This window comes from Choristoneura fumiferana, chromosome 3 (assembly GCF_025370935.1).
Source record: "Choristoneura fumiferana chromosome 3, NRCan_CFum_1, whole genome shotgun sequence".
Taxonomy (NCBI): Eukaryota; Metazoa; Arthropoda; class Insecta; order Lepidoptera; family Tortricidae; genus Choristoneura; species Choristoneura fumiferana.
In genome coordinates, this window is record NC_133474.1 from 7,711,761 (window position 1) to 7,732,709 (window position 20,949).

At 39.8% G+C, this 20,949-nt stretch overlaps 1 protein-coding gene across 4 annotated transcripts in view; it reads right to left on the minus strand.

The window, feature by feature from the left end:
* LOC141426453 (LIM domain transcription factor LMO4) overlaps window positions 1–20,949 on the minus strand; it is a 186,135-nt gene that overhangs the window by 53,520 nt on the left and 111,666 nt on the right. For all 4 annotated transcript variants that reach the window (XM_074085360.1, XM_074085359.1, XM_074085361.1 and 1 more), the window contains one exon: window positions 18,859–19,220. In XM_074085360.1, the coding sequence (XP_073941461.1) occupies window positions 18,859–19,151 (293 nt within the window). In that variant the 5' untranslated portion in view covers window positions 19,152–19,220. The remainder of the gene's footprint in view (window positions 1–18,858; window positions 19,221–20,949) is intronic.

Below are 20,949 nucleotides of genomic sequence, written 5' to 3' on the forward strand. Positions count from 1 at the left end.
CCAATCGGCAATGTGTGGGAACTACAGCCGAAACGCTCTTATTCAGAGAGGACGGAGATGATGATGATGATGATCTAATTAAATATCCAGCACTGTGTTATTTTTTTGAATTTAATAAAAAAATTTCAAATATGGAATAATTATTAAAAATCCTATAATCCGTACATTAAAACCAGCTAAACCGTACAAGCAGCCCTAAAAAATAATAATAAAAATACATACAATTTTAGTGTCGCCAAACGATGCAAGAATCGGCCAGTTCTAGCCAATAACTGTCTAACCAGGCAATACTGGATGCGCCGGCGTCGATTCACAAAAGGGAGTTTTTTCCCCCTAATAGAGGAGCCGACATCATTAACGTATCGGCCAGGTTCGGCCGCAGTTATTCGCTAATGTGACAAGACAACACAGAGAAAGCCCGCCACAAATGAGGGACCATCTTTTTGGGTTAGGATCTTGGTGCACAGGAGGAACGGGTAATCAGGGACTTGTATTTTAAAGGATTTTTGCCAACAATAAACATAGGTATAACATCCTGAAATTAAACAGAGTCATACATTACTGTTCGGATTTATGATAGAAGTTTTTGCTTTAAAATTGATGATAATGTAGGCCAGTGAATAAAATTTGGCTATGAGAAAATAAAGGTACATTTCTTAATTGACTCAATAATAACAATCATTCGAGCCCCTCGTCACACGAGTTACGAACTGTCGTACGAAGGGGCAAATAGGGATTTACCTTGAAACAGAGAGTTAAGACGATAATGATAAAGAGTATGAAAAAAGTAGTAGTCGCCACCTTGAAGACAGATAAAATGAAATCAACCTTTCAGACGTGGAAGGTAAAAAAACCTTAGCCCCCCGCCAAAGTTAGCTTAAAAAATAATATCAATAATTATTATCAATAATGATATTAAAATAGAAAAAGATAACCTGTAACTTTGCACTGATCATTGCCAAATCATATGACAGGTCAATAAACACACTACACTACAGTCTTAAACAATCATGTCACGAAGACGTCCAGTGTGCTCCAGCTTAGCGGGGGTGTATTCTAATCGAGTGTTAGCGTGGCTCGTTTTTGCGCTAACGAACAGGTTGCGTTAAGGCGACGTCGACGCCGAATAACGAGTCTGACGGGGAATTTTGCCTCATTAAAAGTTGCGACCTGAGGAGGCAATTTGGAGGCCCGCGACTTCGCCCGCTACTTATTAACAACCCGACTTTACACTCGCTTATCACTCGTCCGTCTCCGGTTGTAGTTAGAGCCACTCGATTTGGCAGTCCGTGAATGAGGGCCAATCCTGATGATATCTGAAGCTACATAAATTCAAGCATGTCTTTCTAATGAAGATTCCTTCAATCTCTCTCACATGTCAGACGCACTGGCTAATTGCTCCCCTATTCATAAACTCGTGTTAGCTTAAGTCAAGTTTACACTCGTTTGCTTTTATCTGTCACTTTTTCATTTGCCCTTGCCAGATACAGATTTAGATATATATATTTTTTAATTTAATGGTGCTCTATCGCTTTTGCAGACAGTGGCGTCGCTGATGTGTTCTGCATCTTGCGATGCTCTTATATCTTGGCGCATTGTCTATTTAGCTATCGAACTAACTAATAGAACAATCGTAGTCTTAAATGGAACTAAGATTTCGTGAACAAGCTCAACGATAGCGACGACAACGGTGCCGTCATGGTTTCTTCCCGCACTAAACACTTGCTTATCACTCTGGTCCGTCTCCGCGTATCACACTATTATAGGAGCGTCCCTCTGCGGTCGGCTCCTCCCACCTGCCCCACTCGAATTAGTAAACAAACGTCTTTACGAGCGGTTTTACGAGCCCCGCGATATTTCGGTCTCGCGCACGCTCTTTTACGACATAATGAATTTGTTGATGAACTATTAGAAAGTTTGGAAATAGACGCGTCTGGTGACCGGCCCGCGCCATTGTTCTGCCGCTGGCTACTGGTATCTTAGAGTAGTCGTAGCAGCACTGGTCTGTTTCCGTCATTGCTGCATGCAGCTGTATTGAGCGACAAGTTAGAAAGGATCAATAGGAAATGAAATGTGGGCAGACCAACAAAACCGTGGGCTGACGATATTTTTGAAAACACAGGGCATGATCGAATGAGCTTCGCCAGAGATAGACAATTCTGGAAGGAGAAAGATGAGGTCTTCATCCAAAACAGAGGAAGATAACTAACCCTACTAACAATAGATTAATAGGTTAAATGTATTGACGTGATTAATAAATGCACGAAATATAAAATATTTTGATGTGGCAGTAAAAGGCTGAATAATAATATGTAATATTGAGTGTCGAGTACAGCTCTATGAAATCCTGCAGTACAATCTTCGGCCTTAGAGGAATAGCAACAGACAACTGAATACATTATGGAGTTAAAGATAAGAGCCCATTAGTTAGTTTAAAATATAAACATGATTTTGATATCGCGACTATTATACAATCAAACCGTATAAAATTCGGTAGCTGAGTAGAAAACACTCACAATGGAATGCAAAATAACTCGTTTTCTGCAGCAGTTAATGACTTGATTGACAATTTACGTCACTAAATACATGTAATTTAGATTCAAATTAAGCTCGTTAAAGATAAATTACGGTGCTCCCGTACATAATTAAGCCATCTTCAATAAGTTAAATGCAAATTTACATATCGGCACTAACTCACTTCTATTATTAATAAGTCGTACTAACTTGGAGTGCAGAAACACGCTCCACGTAGTTATGGCGAGGTTAACACATGAGGTTAATTAAGATCAGAAGCGAGACCTATAACTAGTTAACGTGCGTCGACAGCGAGCCGACTTTATGGAGTGCTTCCCCATTACCACAAACTAATTAAAATTAATGTTTCGCTAATTTCACGCATCTCCCACATTGTCAGTGACGGTTTATCGAGTTAACAATAAATGCATCGTTGACAAAAATCACAAACGGAATACACAACAAGGAATTAACATCTGTCAGGTGAGATCCCAATCGCATTTTTGGTATTTCGAACAATATTTACGCGATATTTTCGGTCAGCCTCCATGACAACTGGGATCCGCGTCCGGGTCTAACCAAATCTCGGCCAGCAAACATTATTAAAAATTCCTTTGACAGCGGCGGCTATCGAATAATGATTTGTGTACGTCACGCCGGCTTCCGCTGTCATACTTGCGCCAAATTTTCACCCGGGCTCTTTTATTTTCCGCTGGCCGCCGTGCTGGACGCCAGGAGCTGCGTTTATTTATTAACAAAATTCGTCCGTCTAACTCAGCTCGTTGGAAGGATTGGTGATGTTCGACAATGGACCGTGTGACGATGCGCGAAGGTTGGCAGCGAGGCGTGCGCCGGCGGCGGCGTTACGTCGTTCGGCGGCGCGCGGGCGTCGTTTACGAGGCTGCATAGGCGCGACGCGGCCCTGCGCCCGTGCGCTCCACCCATATCAATTTCGAATAGGTTTCCTATTCGGCCGGCACGGGGAGATTGCGTTTTGATCGTTTTGTGTGTAAAACTGTTGCCCTAAATTAAACACTTTAATAATAGAATAGAAAATAAAACCGGCCATTCCATTGTTGACAGACGCATCGATACGTGAATATAGAATGACATTGTGCGCTATTTGTTTAGCTAGTGAATCGTAGTTCGTAAAGTAAACATTGTTGTATTCATCATATCCGTGTAGCTAGTTGCAAGTTGGACTTATTAGTTTTGAGCGCGACGGTTACGCGGCGACCGCATCAATGCGGGCTATCATCAACTACTTCCAATTAACGATAGTGCAGTTGCAAATCAAATTTAACCAGGTCCTGTACGGGACTCGTTCGCTAATTAGAGCTGCCGGCGGGCGGGGACTGCGAACTAATCAGGTGGCTAAATAATGTAGTCGTGACGGCGTCGTTAGTCGTGAGACAGACGTTATTAATTAACATCACATCGGGCCTCATCCCCGGGCCGGCCCTCCCCGGCCGGCCGCCCGACGGTAACATGTCGCCACCACTACTTCGTAATCAATTTTGGTACTTAGCGCCAGTTAAACTTCAAGGCGTGCATTATGCGTGAATTAGGAAAAAGTACAAATATTTAGGGAAGCCGTGGTGGCCTAGTGGTTTGACCTATCGCCTCTCAAACAGAGGGTCGTGGGTTCAAACCCCGGCTCGCACCTCTGAGTTTTTCGAAATTCATGTGCGGAATTACATTTGAAATTTACCACGAGCTTTGCGGTGAAGGAAAACATCGTGAGGAAACCTGCACAAACCTGCGAAGCAATTCAATGGTGCGTGTGAAGTTCCCAATCCGCACTGGGCCCGCGTGGGAACTATGGCCCAAGCCCTCTTGTTCTGAGAGGAGGCCTGTGCCCAGCAGTGGGACGTATATAGGCTGGGATGATGATGATGACAAATATTTAAAATATTAAACAAATAATTTATTCACAGATAAAATATATCTAGACACATCGGATTGATTGTTTTGATTGTTGTAGGTACATATGTCAGATTTTGAATACTTAATTTAATTACTTATACTATCAATAAAAAAACAATACGAAAACAAATCATCAGATCATTAAATAATTATTAAGCGTCACATATAGTGTCAATAAATAACCATGCCGTGACAAAAACAACGTTCCCGTGTTCGATTCGAATAGGTTCGCTAAAAGCTAATCTAGACTAGGTATCGACACGCCGGCCGGGGGACGGTGAATTCATCCATCATCGGTGACGCGACACTTCACTCCATCGTCTACACATTAAAAGCAGAAAATCGATTAGTGGAATCTCTGTTTTTTAAGAACATAGTAAATGAAAATAGTTGTAGAGCGTTTTTGTGGGGCTTTAATTGCAAATAAGAGGTTTGTGTCTAAATGATCTAAATGAATCAAGCATGAGTTTCCTAGTCAAAATACCACAAACTTTATATGAGTCTCCTGTTTCCAAAGCTCAGACAGAGGTTAAATTACTACTTAATAAAGAAAAACCGACCTTAAGACCTGGCTACACAAGTATTTACCTACCTCTTTATTTGCTATGATTTTCGTAACTTTTAAACTTTTGTGATGAAGGCAGTTAGTAATTAAGTACTTTGAGTTAAAGTTAGAGAAGTGGCATTACAGTGTATTAGTCGTGTGAGCTCCAACGAAACGAGTATTAAGGAAGCAACCGTAATGATATGAGAACATCTAGTGTACCTAATCACCCAGTGCATATCTTTGTGAGACTGCTAAGTTTTAGATAACCCTCCTTACTAGATGCTGTGTCGTCGTACGAATTATACACAGTGAGAATATTCGGGCAGCAGCATACCTCCCCGCCGCCAGGCCGCCAAAGCCATATAATGGGCGCTTGTATGAGTCCATACGTCCCCGCAGACTTGAGTCGTGATGAAGGCGTTGGGCTCTTAATTGAATAAAGTTTCACTCCCCACCACGTACCACTTTTCATTTGTTCTTAATTATAGCATGATATATTTATTTTATTACTATCGTGACGTTAATATGTTAGTTAAGAATCCACAAGCTATTTTTAAGTTTTGTGATAGCAAATTATTTATTATAAAAGAGTTAATCCAGGTTCCGTACAGGTATATAGGGCACTTTTTATCCCGGAAAATTGCAATTTTTCCCGTGGTATTCACGATTTTGATTAAGTATAACATTCTTAGCAGTTGAAGTTGCGCGTAACAACTAATATAAGTACCTAAAATGAACACAAAAAGAACGAGAAATGTTTCACAATATAACTGTGATTTTTTAAGTATTAGCTGACCCAAAAAAACCACTATATTTATAAATTATCCCTTCACATTATAGAATATGAAACATTCACAACAACAGCAACAAAACCAAACACCGACCACTATCGAACACGAGTAAAGACAAACGACAAATCCGGTACCAATTTATCTAACATACACTTCAGCCGGACAAGATTGGTCCATCTCGTGAATTCCTCCAGGCTTTCTGAACGATGCGACGAGCGACATGTCGTGTAAATTGACGGCAACAAATATCAGGCACGACAAATGTCGGAGGGATACCTGCAAGATGAAACCTTTGTGGTGCGCATGTAGGTTGGTGTTGATTGATATCATTGTTTGTTGTCCTACATGGACAATTGCTGTGGTTATATGTAACTTTAACTAGTTTAAGCAAATATAATTACTAACGACAAGCTGTATAGTTGCAAATTTCAAAGAGTTTTCTTTTGCAATAAAAGTAAATAAAAAGAAAAAGCGTCATTAGAAATAGTAAGTAAATTTTAACGAAAATGACCGTAGTAACTTACGTGGCATCTCAAGTAGAGGATCGTGGGATCGAACCCGGGCTAAAGCTTTCGAGTTTTCGGGATTTGAAAATAACATTTAAAATTTGCCATGGGCTTTTCGGTAAAGGCATTTTGAGGAAACCTGGGGGCACCTGCATTCGATGGTGTATATGAAGTTTAAAAAATCTGCACTAAGCTCGTGCAAGCATAACAGCCCAAGCCCTCTCATTCTGCGACGACGCAGTGAGTATACATACTAAGCTGAAGGTGAAAATTTATGTCCTTATATTTCACTTCCTAAAGTTTTGAAGTTCATTGTAAAATTTCTTGATCGATGCAGGGCATTAGTATATGAAGTTTAAAAAATCTGCACTAAGCTCGTGCAAGCATAACAGCCCAAGCCCTCTTATTCTGCGACGACGCAGTGAGTATACATACTAAGCTGAAGGTGAAAATTTATGTCCTTATATTTCACTTCCTAAAGTTTTGAAGTTCATTGTAAAATTTCTTGATCTGTTCCTTCGCATGCAGGGCATTAGATATTGCAAAACACCCCCTCGTTAAGCTATAGCAATAAAACCGATGTAGATGATTAAGAAATACTATGCTCTCATTAGTGTGATTTATTTACATTTTAACCACGCCGCGTGGAAGCATACCAAGTTAATCTTGTAGAACTACATACATTAATTGGCATGTTATTACCGCGTATCTACTCGTACAGTACCTATCTGCGTTTACATCTCAATAACCATAAAAGTCGCTGCTCATTTGTCTGCAGCGTCGATGCCTGCGTGCGTTGTTAAACCAGGGCCTCTATTTGAAAATCTTCAAGTGATATAGAAGCTGATGGGAAGTCAGATGCAGATCGGGCTGTTGTATAAGGATACTCCTGGTATATTATTCCCTAAGCTTTAATAGGATAAACGATTAAAAATAAATTAGAATGAAGACATTTTAGGCTTAAAAAAAGATTTACTTTCAATTAACTGCATTTTAGGTTTTTAGTTGCTTTAAAACAAATAAATCTATTTAGTTGTTAATAAGGGTGGTCCGAACTATTGCCATATGATATCTTCGAGAGAATTGATTTGACAGTTCATGTACGCCACTATTGAATGGTGTTGTCAACTTCCTTGTGCAGCCAATATGTTGAATGAGCCGAAGGATTGACACTGCCAGAAGGTAGCGGTAACTCATGGTACACGGATGCATAAAAAAAATATGCAAAGGACTTCAACAGTAGCATAAACATGAGGGATAATGAAACTATTTTTCAAGCAGATACTTATTTAATTATTACCTGTGCATAGAAGAGAGGAGAAAGGTAAAAGAGACAACCATCTTTATACTCAGTGACAGTAAAACAGCACTGAAGTCATACGTATCGTAGAAAGTTGACTCGAGACTAATTTATAATGGAGTACAAGCTTAGAGCCAGGCGTATTCAAAGGGTAAGCGTTTTCTATATCACTTGGACAGTTTAGAATAGATCCCTGCGTGCACGTCGGCCGCAGGACACACTAAATTGCTCTTGACTAATGCCGCTGCATAAACCACTCGGTCCTTTTGAAATATGCGATTAATGTACGAATTATTGCGCTAAAAATAATTTGATGGTTCAGTTTTTTTTTCAAATTTTTTCTTGTCTGAACACTGAAGTGTTTACCCATATGTTAGCGTCAAAACTGTAATGCCATGTTAACATATTTTTTTGTCCATAAATAGATGTAGGATAATAAATAAATGTTTAACGACAAACTATTTTTTTATAAATGTCCCAGTGTTCGACATACTAATGTCCATTAAATGACACCTTGCTGTCTCCTTTATTGTTAACTATCTTATGGCCTTTTCAGTGTTTTAAACTATGTCGATTTAAAATTTCATCTAAAGTTCAGGTTCAGCGGTTTAAGCATGAAGAGACAATGGACGGACGGACGGAGTTACTCTCGTTTACAATATTAGTAAGGAAAAAATAAAGTTGTGTTAAATACTTGTGATGTATAGATATCATTTAATAATATTGTAAATCTGTTTAAAAAAAATAACCTCGTTGAGTTTCTTGCCGGATTCTTCTCAACAGAGGTTTTTCTGAACCGATGGTAGATTTTTTTTGACATTCATAAGTGCTTGTTATAGCCTAAATTGAATAAAGATATTTTGACTTTTGAAAAGGAAGTAAGGATTAATTAGGATGACATAAAATTAAATACCTATGGCAATTACTGGGACAATGAATTACCTACACTGAGTCTTAAAAGTTTGAATGGTTGGGTTAGTTGACTGAATTGAACACCAGCATTTTTAGAGGATTTTGGTTGACAAATGTTTCCATACATACATATACGACGATACAACGCGGTGTCATGATCTTGAATCAATAACTCCGATAAAACACCTTCTCAAAGGTATTCAGTACAACTAACCTAACCACCTACTAAAATTTGCCGGAATATTTTTAAGACGCCTTGTATTACAGTGCATATATTACGCAATGCAATTAAAAATAAATCACCTATAGGGTAAAGTAGAAGCATTATGTCGTTATTATTCACTGATGATAATTATAAACTTTACCCGTACCGCAATAAGGATTAAGATAAGTACACTACATAATACCTACTGTTACCGACGCTGGCTGCACCAATTTAATATGGCATTGGTCATAACATAATCTCATCATGGCGGCCACGATCAGGGGCCGTGTTAACTTTAATTAATACTCGTATGATTTCATGTCCTCACAGTAATTACCAGTAATATTGTTAAACAACTGGCTACTATTAATATACCAGTGCTTTGCTTCCGCAATACGCAGGTACAATTTTTACCTGAACTGCTCGTATCGATGTATGGGTGAAAAACTTAAGTAAAAGACCTCTTGTATGTAGTAATAACGTATCAATATAGATAAGTCGACGTTCCACAATCGAATGTGTCCAATATCAAATCTGTGCACTACGACATGCAAAAGGTCACTACTAAAGTTTTTCACATATACCGGCGTTCCTGCAGTATGCCAAGGTAGCGTAACAAAGGTTTTTGACTTATGGATATTCAGATCGTGGGTTCAAACTCAGACCTCTGAGTATTTCGGAATTTACTCGTATATTTTTTGAAAATCACCCGCACATCACCTGCGAAGCAATAAGGGCTATCGTTTTTTGTCTCACTAGATGGCGCACTGTTGCGCGAGGTTTTTAAGTATGGCTTTCAAAGTCTGTTATTACGGGCGTGAAAACAAAGTTTAGATTAAAATCATATTTAATACACCTTAAAACCGTACCATAAAAATATCGAGCATGCCACAGTGTTGCATAGTCCCCGTTTTGTTCGGAAAAAAGGGAAGACAAAGGTTTCCGAAAGACAAAACTGTCTCAAAACACAGACATTCATTGCCCCGGAACGCATATTTGCCATAATTAATTTCAGATATTGCAAAATATTCACAAAATTATTCTAATTATAAATAAACCCGCGTAGCTCACCCAAAAACTATGAGATTTGACATTTCGGAGACCTCACGCTACACTAGCGCCTCTAGTGGCGAATTCATACGTGATAACCCTCATTCAATGGTGTCCGTGAAGGTTATACATCTGCACAGGGCCCGCGTGGAACCTCTCTTACTTTGAGTGGAGACCTGTGCCCATCCGTGCGACACGTATAGACCAGAAACGAATAGCGAGATGAGTTTATAAAACTTATTTATAGAAAAAGTTTAACTTCTCTTAACCTATTTGTAAAGTCGTAAGAATATGTTGGTTTGGAGCTAAATTGATTAAGCAAAGGTCATGTACGAAACTCCAGAATTGAATAGACGTCCGCGTATAAATAGGGAGTAGAGACGGGATATCGATAATCGAATTCTAAACAAAGATTGTCCGTTGGCCGGATGCTCTTTAGTTTCAATTTAGCTGCGGAGACGCCGGCGACGGTTGCGGGTCGACAAAGAGAACGAAATTAATTTAGGTCATGCGCTGGCGGCGTAATTCAATCTTCGCAGAGCAACAAGCCTTTTACGCCTCGGTGCGAGCGAGGCTGTTCGGCTGCGGCCGCGCAGGCTTCGCTGCGTAAGGGTCCCCCATATCTATCGACGCGGAAACGCCAAAAGGCATGGTTCGGCTTGGATCGGCTCGGACGACGGCTGCCGACGCGTCGACAACTCCCCAACGATTGTGAGATCTTCATGCAGCATGTGTGCTTCAATGAAAGCTCAGGAAAGTACTATCGAACCAATAGAATCGGGACCCACTGTGGAAACTTTTCATGAAAATACGTTTGTGACATTACATTGACATACAAGCAAAATCATAACGCTTACCGGGAGAACGTTCTATGTATACGAGGGGTGGGGGTGACCTAAAGATAAAAAATATTCCATAATAGTACAGTCAAGGAAACTGAATAACGTACCAGGGTGGAAATAATCGATTTCGCTACGACTTTTTTTGCCAAATATTATGGGATGTCAACATGACATAGTAGGACAAAGGTTCCACCCTGGTACGTGATTCAGTTTCCTTGACTGTACTCATGTTTTGGAATGTTTCCTTGACTGTACTATTATGGAATCCTACCTTTCGGATATTAGGATAATCATCTCGATCTGTAAACGTCTCACCGCAGCAGGACACAGGCTTCCTCTCAGAATGGGGGCTTGTGCCTTACACGTGGGCCTAGTGCGGATTGGAAACACATCATTGAATTTCTTTGCAAGTGCGTTTCTAGTTTGAAATGAAGATGTGGATTAACTAAAATTTTTATCAGCCCTGCATTACTGAATTGATATAGAACTCCTCAAAGTAAAGCATAAATCAATAATTATTATCGAATACATAATATGGTTTTGTAACTAGGAAATAATTAAGTCTTTCGCTAAATAGCTGCGGCGTGGGGAGAACGTTTTAGTCTGACAACCAGATCTGTGCCCTTAGTGTAAGTTTTCGGTTACAAGATACGTCTCAATCGCGTTCGCGTTAAAATCTCAATTTGTATGCAAACACGAACAGCGCCTCTAGCGGAACGTTTGCGATGTTCGTGTTTCCATACAAATTGAGATTTTAACGCGAACGCGATCTTGACGTATTTTGTAACCGAAAACTTACACTAAGGGTACTGTGCCTGTACATCTGTACATGAACTGTCATACATCGTCATCGTTGACATCACGTAAAAAATTTAGGCAACCTGGTGAGAATCGAATTGTTAGGCCGCTACGTCAAAGCAAAATAGAATTATTGCAACTTCACGTTGCGAATTGTATTTCACAAGAATTTCGAAACCATTCATAAATACGTCGCAATTATGACAAGACAGACATTATGCAAGAGTAACTGAAACATTACTTATTCATTCATAAGGAGATCGTAATTTACGATAATGTTACCTATTTAAGACCGAGATTGGTGGTGACTAACCCGTGGGTTTAGAACATAAATATTGCTAAGTACCCAATTCAATTTCAGGGGATTACAAATTTATACGTCGTTTGTAACAATAATTTCGTAAATAGTGAAATACGGGACACATCCATGGGAACAAGAACATTATATAGTCAAAAGTAAACGGTTGTTAGAAAGGTTAACTACTCTGTGGGTACATTAAAATTATTCATCACACTTGCTCGTCAATGATGTTATTCCATGCCTGTATACTAAAGGGCAATGACCTCAATTATTCCCGGGGAGTTATGGATTTACGTACATTTTTTCTTCTCAAGGGAGTTATGACTTTAGTTTTAAAAAGTAAGTAGGTAAGTAAGTCATTTCAGTTCAGACTAAAGAGGTTTCAAGTCAGCCAACGTTTTATTTACATCTTTAAAACTTAGCTATACTATAACCCAATTTTACACCATACAAATTTTAGACGCATCATGAAACTTCCTTATTTTTATATTTTAAATTTATTTCAAATTGTTTTGCAATAATTTTAGTAAATATTTTTTAGCATGTTGAAAAAATTAGCTTAGCATTATATATGGTAGACGACTCCGAAAAAGCGTGAACTACGTTACTACGACTAATTATTCGGTAGCTCTTGGCAAAAATAAACGTATGCAATTTCGTATTTACATATGTCGAAACATTCAAAATTTTTTTAAGAACACGTATTTTGAAGGATTTTGTTTTTGTTGCGTTTTAAATTTAACTAGATTTAGTAGGAATTTATTTTTTTTTGCCATTCAAGCCCAAAACTTATTTAACCATAGTAAGAGTTAGCACCGTTATATATGGTGTACGACTCCGAAAAAGCGTAACTACTACTACTTCTACTACACGCAATTGGCATTGGTCTCAAAAAAAGCAATGTTTATTTTTATACATGTTTTTCATAAAATAGGCGAATTTAAGACACCTATTTGAAGGATTTTGTTTTTAGTTGCGTTTTAATTTTTTTAACCTATTTAGAAGTTACCGGAATTATAGCTAACCATAGTTGGCACGGCGTTAAAAACTACGTTTTTCGTTGCCCATCAGAATTATTTAAAAAAAAACGTACTGTCACCTGGCAGTGTTAATTAGGAGGATTAGTTACGTAACGTTTATTTACGATGAAAGTCAAACAAAGGTCTAAGGTTATTTTGCAAATATATACACACGATCAATTAGTATTTTTTTACAAAAATGTTATAAAATGATTCAATAAACCCATTCCTCGAAATTTCGAAAATAGAAGTTAGTATCGTTTTGCTGACGCAAATATCGCACGAGAGTGAGAGGGACGGTACGATACGAACTTCGATTTTCAAATTTTGTTGTAGCCCCTGGCGGGTAGCCATCATTTAATTCAGTTGTTTTCTTAGCCTCTTTCTTTTGCCGAGCTGTGAAGTGTGTAGACAGAAAATATTTTTTTTGTATTTTTCCTCGCAATGTGATGAAAATCATTGTGTGTATCACGGGCCCTAAGGGGATTACAAACAAACTCTAGTCATTAAAAGCCCTCCGCTTCCGGTGTCGGGCTTCTAACAGACTCTCGTTAGTAGGTAATCCCCGTCTTACGCCCCTTAATGCACAATGTACTATAATGCACTCTTTACCACCGCTGCACCGTGTTGACATGTCGTTATGAACTTATTTTACACCTACTTTCGTGAGATCTAAAATGCTATTGTAATAATATATTGTACAAGTTGAGTGCGGCTTATGGCTATGATATTTATTTATTTATAAACCAATGAAAATTTACACCATTAGAACTAAGTATAATAACATTAGCTGTACAACTTTAACATTTAGTACCTATTGCTACATTTGATATAGGTAAATAAATTTAGATACTCAGAAATTAATTTTACAGTGTTATTTTTTAGTTCTATTTGATATATATTGGGTTATTAAGTGTTGGCAATTTTAATATAATTTTGGTAAACAATTTTATTTCTATTGCTCCGTTACAGTTAGGTTTATTTTATAAAACAATCTTAGAAAGGTTACTCTTCTTAAATGAATCGAATTATATCAAATGTAGCATTAAGTAGGTACATCAAATTACAGATCCATCGGTTGCAAAGTTTTGTTACAATTATTACACACACTAAACATATCTACAACATTGTTCAAAAATAATGTCGTAATTAGGTATCTTAAATAGGTACCCAATGTTCGTAAGCTATATCTATGCACCTACATTCTATGTTTCGGTAGCTTGATCTACAACAGCTGTTAAAAATGTTTTTTTTTTAGCAGACAGTTTGCTCAACCAGATCTTGACAAAATAAGCCAATCTAGCTGAACATTTCTAAAAAAACTTAGGTACCTAATTAAAAATTGAGAAAAATTTTGGGCCTCTAAATCACTATGCAGATATGCAGCTCATTTTCTCTTCGGTCTCGACTGTGATGTAGCCACATCAATTTACATACAATGTCAATTTGCGAGGAGCGGCCGACACCGGGACACGGCCTCATTAGAGGCTAACGGGTGCAATTAAATGGTGCGTCTTTTGCGCCTTAACGAGGAGCCAAATTGCACCTCGCCCGCCCTTGACACGCGCTGCAATAATATACATGGGTTTTTGTAATTAAAAAGCACGTAATGAGTGCATCTTAGGAATTAAAAAAGTTGTCTGTGCTGTGACGGTTTCTTCCAGGGGCAGGACAAAGAGCAACAACGACTCGCTTTTTTATTATCATATAACGAATATTTACTATGGCCGATTGTCTACCACGTGTTGTCTAATTTCGCTAACGCTTAGCCCTCCGGTAATATAGTAAATTATGACTCGTCCAGGTATACAAACAAATGCTTAAACCTCCTTTAATAGAGCAAGAACAATTAAGATTTGAAATGTAACCAAAATAACCCATCGCCTGCAGCCATTGCAGATGTAAATGTCCCAACAATGCGTAGATAGTAAGAGTGGGGTAAGAAGTTCCCGGGCTCGTTAGCGGCGAGGGCGGGGGTGATTGCCGATTGAGCAGCAATTGGCCTGATTGACGGCGCCCGCGCCCTAACGAGCCCGCTTCAGCTAGTGGACGTGCCGCGTGAGTTGCTAAATATTTTTAGAATAGCTCGAACGGGTTTTGAGTGCTGGGTACAGCCTGTGTAACAGTTGAATGGTTTTAGTTTTTTTTAATCAAGCAACGAAGATGATATTAACTACGATACGACCAGACGACATACTACGAGTACGTAGTCTTTATATGAAGTAGAAAATTACTTTAGTAAAAACGATTACGTACTATTACAAATTGATAGCATCATCGATATCGTTATTATTCCAAATCTTTAACATTGAAGTGTGAACTCAAGCACATTTGGTTAATGACAGGGTAAGATTGGTTTACCTATCTATCCTAAAAACATGTATGAATAATACGAATGCTTGTTTTCGGGTCTTGGATGTTTAATATGTATTTAAGTATATATTTATCTATACAAGTATGTTTATCCGTTGCCTAGTATCCATAGTATAGTACAAGTTTTGCTTAGTTTGGGACTAGGTCAATTGGGATGTCCCAATTTTTGACAACATATAATAAATCGAAAACCATTTGGGAGAAATAGGCTTTGTGAAGCGTTTTCAGAAATCAGATTCCAAAAATGTGATTAACTGAATTAAATAATCAAAATTGAAGCAATGACCCTCATTTGACCCCTGCAGTGTCTCGTCACAAAGGCAGTTATAAAGCAGGTCTACACTCTTAAGCAAATTGACAGTTTGAAATGTTCCTGTCCTGCTTATAATAGCAAAGAGTGACAAAGATAGAACTTTAATCACATGATGCGCACCCGGCCTTAAACAGTTGTCATTTATCGTAAAGTCCGAAATGTATACGAGTATTTCCAATGTATTTTTACAAATTAAATTATTAAATTACTATGTTACAAGTTAATACAAAAGAATTTAAATATCAGATTTTAATAAAAAAAATATCTATTTACTATCACACCATTAAACAAACAGGAATAATCGAAGCTAAAAGAAGAGAAATAAATAAAACAATTTGTCATGGTTCATTTAGGACCCTAAACCGTGCTTGAATTATTGTCAAATTGTAATGCCACAGATTATGTTATGTACGACCTGAATTTTTCAAGGCAATGGAACGTGGCTGTCTCACTGTGACGTCATCCAGCGTATTTCGTAAAAAAATATAAAAAATTAAATAATCATCCAAATTCAAAAACAATGAAAATGTTATCTTAAAATATCCTATTCTATCCAAAAATAAAATAAAAACTATAGGTTATTTTTTTTGGTGCATCCCAATTGGTGTCAAGTGTCCCATGATATTTATTTTATTTTATAACTACGCATACGGGTTGGAAATAATAAATTAATTCTCCAGTCTAAAGCTCAGCCAGTTTTATCCATCACAACAAAACAGTCGATGAATAAAATTAGGCTTACCCCCATAGTCGCTATAAATCATTACAAAATACAAATTAAGGCAGCCTAATGTTTACGCAGCGCTTCCGCCTGCTTTATACTCCGGCATAACATGGATCGGAAGGCGTAACACATCGGCGACTAATTTCGTGCGTACGTACACAGTAATCAGCAGCACGAAACATCATCAGCGTCTTTGTGGAGCCAGACCGCAATCCATCATATCGGAACAAAGGCGACAAGGCGCGGCGGCGGGTAAACGGCAGTTGTTTGCGTGAGAGTAGCGTTAATTTTATTAAGGCGTCTCAATCAGGGAAGACGTGTAAAGTCGGCGGGCGGCCGCCGCGGGAGCGATTCGAGCGGATTACCGTACCTGGCTGGAGGCGCGGGGGCCGACTCGTTAGTTGTTGTTTGCCGAGTGACGCGGGTCAATCAGCAGAGACATGCACGGAACCGCACTTCTTCAGCCCCCGCCCCGCGCCCTTGCGAGGCGCCGGGCCCGCCGCTCGTTAGCCGCGCCGTCTCTGTCAACTGTGAGACGAGCTTTATCGAATCTACGACGCACGGCCCGCGCGGGCGGCGGTCGGTCTCCGGAATAGTGCGACCACGGCCCCCGGTACACAATCGCAATCAATGTAAAACGTATCTATGTTGGCAGTAAAACATTAGGTTCAAATATCTGGCTCCGGATCGGGGTTGTGGCGATAAAAAGCGTCGCATGTCGCATGGATGGGGGACATGGTTAATTGGGTCGAATTCCTCGAGTTTAGCTAATTAACGTTAATTAGTGCCGAGGGCGCCCGCGGCTGCGATCCACGTGCGCTGCAGCGCTGCGGGGCGCTGATGTGCCCCGTTTCACAAAGCTCTAACTACTCAACAATTCCGCAAGTAGACAGGACCCATAGCCTAGTACTGCGCCACTACTCCCATTTTATTATAGACTGGCCTTTAGGTACTCGTGGCTTAGTACGCGTAAATATTAGGTTAATTGAAATTCCGGGATTTTTGGCAAAATCTGGAAAACGGATAACAATAATTATTGTATTTTGAAACGGGTCTCAGCATTGTACGAGTCATTTTGAATATCTAAATGCATCGAAATGAAAATTTGATTTGAGAATCTGTGGGGCTACTACGAAACTCGAAAATCAAAGTTCGTATCGCACCGTCCCTTTTACTCGCGTATTAAATGACATAAGTGTCAGCGTGACGGTAACATACGAAGTTCGAATTTTGCACTTCGTAGCATAGGGCCTGTAAAAAATTGCAGAATGTATTCAATTTCCAGTTGTTGCCGCAGATATTCATTCATTAATTTTATTAATTCTTTAAGTCGAGTCCACTCGTGACCATGACTTGCAATACAGCCGAAACGTTGAGAAACTCGTATCTTTAAAACAAATAACTATATTAACGTGATTCAGTACCAGAAGACAAATAAAAAGTTGCTACAGCATTCTACAATGATAACTTTGAGAACATGAGTTAATTGTAACTGCGAAATCCCATTTTTTAACCGACTTCAAAAAATATCATATTCATATGGTAAAACGGGTTGTGAAGCACCAGGACTCCTCAATAATGAACGTCTCTGCATGGGAAAAAGCAATCTTTCGTAAAAGTTGATTTTAAAGTATTATATTTTAGATTACTAACACTAAAAAGAGTTAAAAAAATTATAACAAAAAATTGAACCAACTACAAAAAACCATGAAAATAATTTTCTACCAGTCTGAAGTCGGTCGGTGCCTCAGCACGAGCCAGCAGGAGTGATTGAAGCCCAATATAAGTGCGTAAGTGAGGTAGATGACTATAGGTCCACTCCTGCTGGCTCGTGTTGAGGCACCGACCGACTTCAGACTGGTAGAAAATTATTTTCATGGTTTTTTGTAGTCGGTTAAATTTTTTGTTATAATTTTTTTTTTCAATACTGAAGGACGGATTTATCAATGAACGATTCCTTTTAGGGATAAGTTCGCCTTTGTGCTCTTTTTTGTTTGTTGTTTTCTTTTTGTATTATTTTTGTGTTTTATGTACAATAAAGTATTTACATACATATATACAAACTATTTTCTATCCAAAGATATGAATAAAGCGGTGCCTGCTTGAATAGATGAGTTTAGTGATTAATATTATACCAACTGAAAACGTTTAGTGACAGTAATTTAGCTAACAAGAACAGCCGACGTTAGCCATACGAGTACCTACTTGTTTGTGTAGCCATAGAGTATAACTTACGAATAAATGCGAGTGTACATGACAAGAAAATAATCGGGCAAGGTCTTAGATAGTGTAAAAAGTTAGTAATGTCCTAAATTAATCCTTAGCGGTCCCTAACGAGCCCAATTTAGCCAGCGAGATGCCGTTGATCGGTTGTTGTGTGCAAAGCTGTACTTTTTGCCTCCCGTCTCAGGTAGAAAACACAACGCAACGGTTCCAAAGCATTTTCATACAATGCGCCCGCGGCTTTCTCGGTAAACTTTTTTGGACGCTCGATCGTTTGACAGACACGCTATTGTCATTATCAGATGACGGACTAAAAACTGATTCTTTTATCGATGATCAATGAGAAAGATCGGTTAGGACGAACACGCCAAATACCTCGGGGCACATAATTCCTGCTACTTTATTCCGCTGTTTTTGCCGGAGAATATTTAACTTTTATTAGAAACTTGTCCAATTAAATGTGAACACTGGCTTTACCGAGCAGAGGTAAGAATTTATGAGTGATTAAACTCACCTCGTGTAGTCGCTTTTGCATAGTATCATCCCTCCCTTGAAGTAGAAGGAGCGTCCCATGTCCGCGAGCGCGAGGCCGCAGCACGTGCACTTAAGGCAGCCGTGGTGCCAGTACCGGTCGAGGGCGTGGAGGAGGAACCGCTCGACGATCTTGCCGCCGCAGCCGGCGCACTCTTTGAGCGCGGGGTTGTTGTTGTTGTGCGGGTAGTCGTGCCCGTTGGCCGCGAACGCCGCCTCGGGCGAGGGCGGGTGCGGCGAGCTGAGCTCCGCGTACCCGTGGTAGTGCGGGTTCATGCTCAACGCGCTCGCGGCCAGCTTGACGGTTGGAGCGGCGACCGCTCGCACCCACCGCAACTACACGCCCTGCAACAACAATACAGAGTTCACTTTAGCATATTTGGAGGCAGATTTTAATGCCTCGAAGGCTTGATGTTTGATGGACCAAGTCTAATGCTTTTTAAACAAAAGGTTACCTTTGCGAAACGCTAGAAGAGAACCACTGATGTTGATTTAAACAAGCAGAGCGTCACTTGAATCTTTAATGTCGAGTCAATAGAAGGTCCGGCAATTAATTTCCTAGAGGCAAACAAGATTACTTCTGGCTCGTTTAAGAGAAACACGAAGAGGTTGACCCTTTGAATTAATTTTTCTTCGGAACACAACGGAGTCCGGCGTAGGCCTGCGGGCGGCCGCGTTTATAAAATTTTCCAATTAGCAATTTCATACAATTAGGAGCAGGAGAGGTGCGCGGGCGGGGTGGGTCCTGCGGGGCGCGGGGGGAGCGTCAACCCGATCCAATTAGCTCGCGGCCGGCGGAGCGGCGGGACGCCGCCGGAGCGGCCCTGTCGCCATAAAACTTAATTAAACGTTTTAAAACAAGTATTCATTAAAGAATAATCAAGCTTATGTAGTCATAAATAACCGGATTGTCCCGCGCGGAACGGGTGCCGTAATTAAGACTGCACAGAGTTGATCAAACGCACTGATTTGAAACTACCCTTCATTAAGAGAGTGCGAGCGGCGCGGAGCTTCCGCTGCGGTGCAGAAACTAATTAAGAATAACGGACGCTTTAAAAGCGTAATTAATTTAGATTGTAATTCTATTTCTCTGCGAGTAAAGTAGACAATGTATTTACCTATTTCAGTAACCCTTTCTTTTGGGGCGATATTCTTTGTTCGACGTAATTTGGTTAATTTGTATGTCCGACATAATAATGCCGACCGGAGTAGCTCTAGCGGTACGTAATGTAATTTGTTGAATGCTGTCTCTGGCGTAATTACCATTCGTAATATCGGGTCATCACGGCGAGGAGGGCCCGGCGGAGAATGCTGTGCCTAAGCGTTGGAGTCCGAGCCCGAGTACACACAGTAACGGTGCTCTGACGGGCTCGTTGCGTCACGTTAGCCGCGAACGTCTCGAGAGCGTGTAGAAAGCCATTACTTGTCGGCTATGTCTAATGAACGCTATAAGGGCCAGATATTCGTGGCGTGATCGCCCATTGCGTGTCTACTAATGAGCGGGCGTCGCGTGCGCACCTATCGCACTTCGTTAAATCGCACCCGGAGTACGCGATATACGGAACCAGTATTAATGTCTTTGTTTCGTTGATTTCGCCAACACACGTTTTTTGTTAGTTGTTAATGGTGTTATTTGTACGATGCTATCGGAGGTGCGTCTAGATTGCTTTGGCTGTTGAATTGGGGGTCGCTTATCGCTCATAGTTGTTCAATTAGTGTTCTTTTCGTTATAGCCGAATAAATATTCCAAAGAATTGTAGACTCATTTCAAATCACCCTAATTATAGATAAACCAAAGAACGAATGAAAAGTGTACACCTAAGTTCAAACTGGTCGACCGAGGGGCTTAATTATATTTGACCTCATGGCCAGTTCAAACATGGACATGTGCAATGAATTCACAATGACCGTTGCGTTGCAGTACCTACAAAACGGGGGAATTATAAAATAGTTCCGGTGAACAAATTGTGGCGCACAACCCTAAAAAATTTTAGTCTCCGGGACACGAAATACAATTGTGCATAATTACTCAAACTTATGTTTAGTCTATTATTAAGCCAATCCGCGGCAGCAC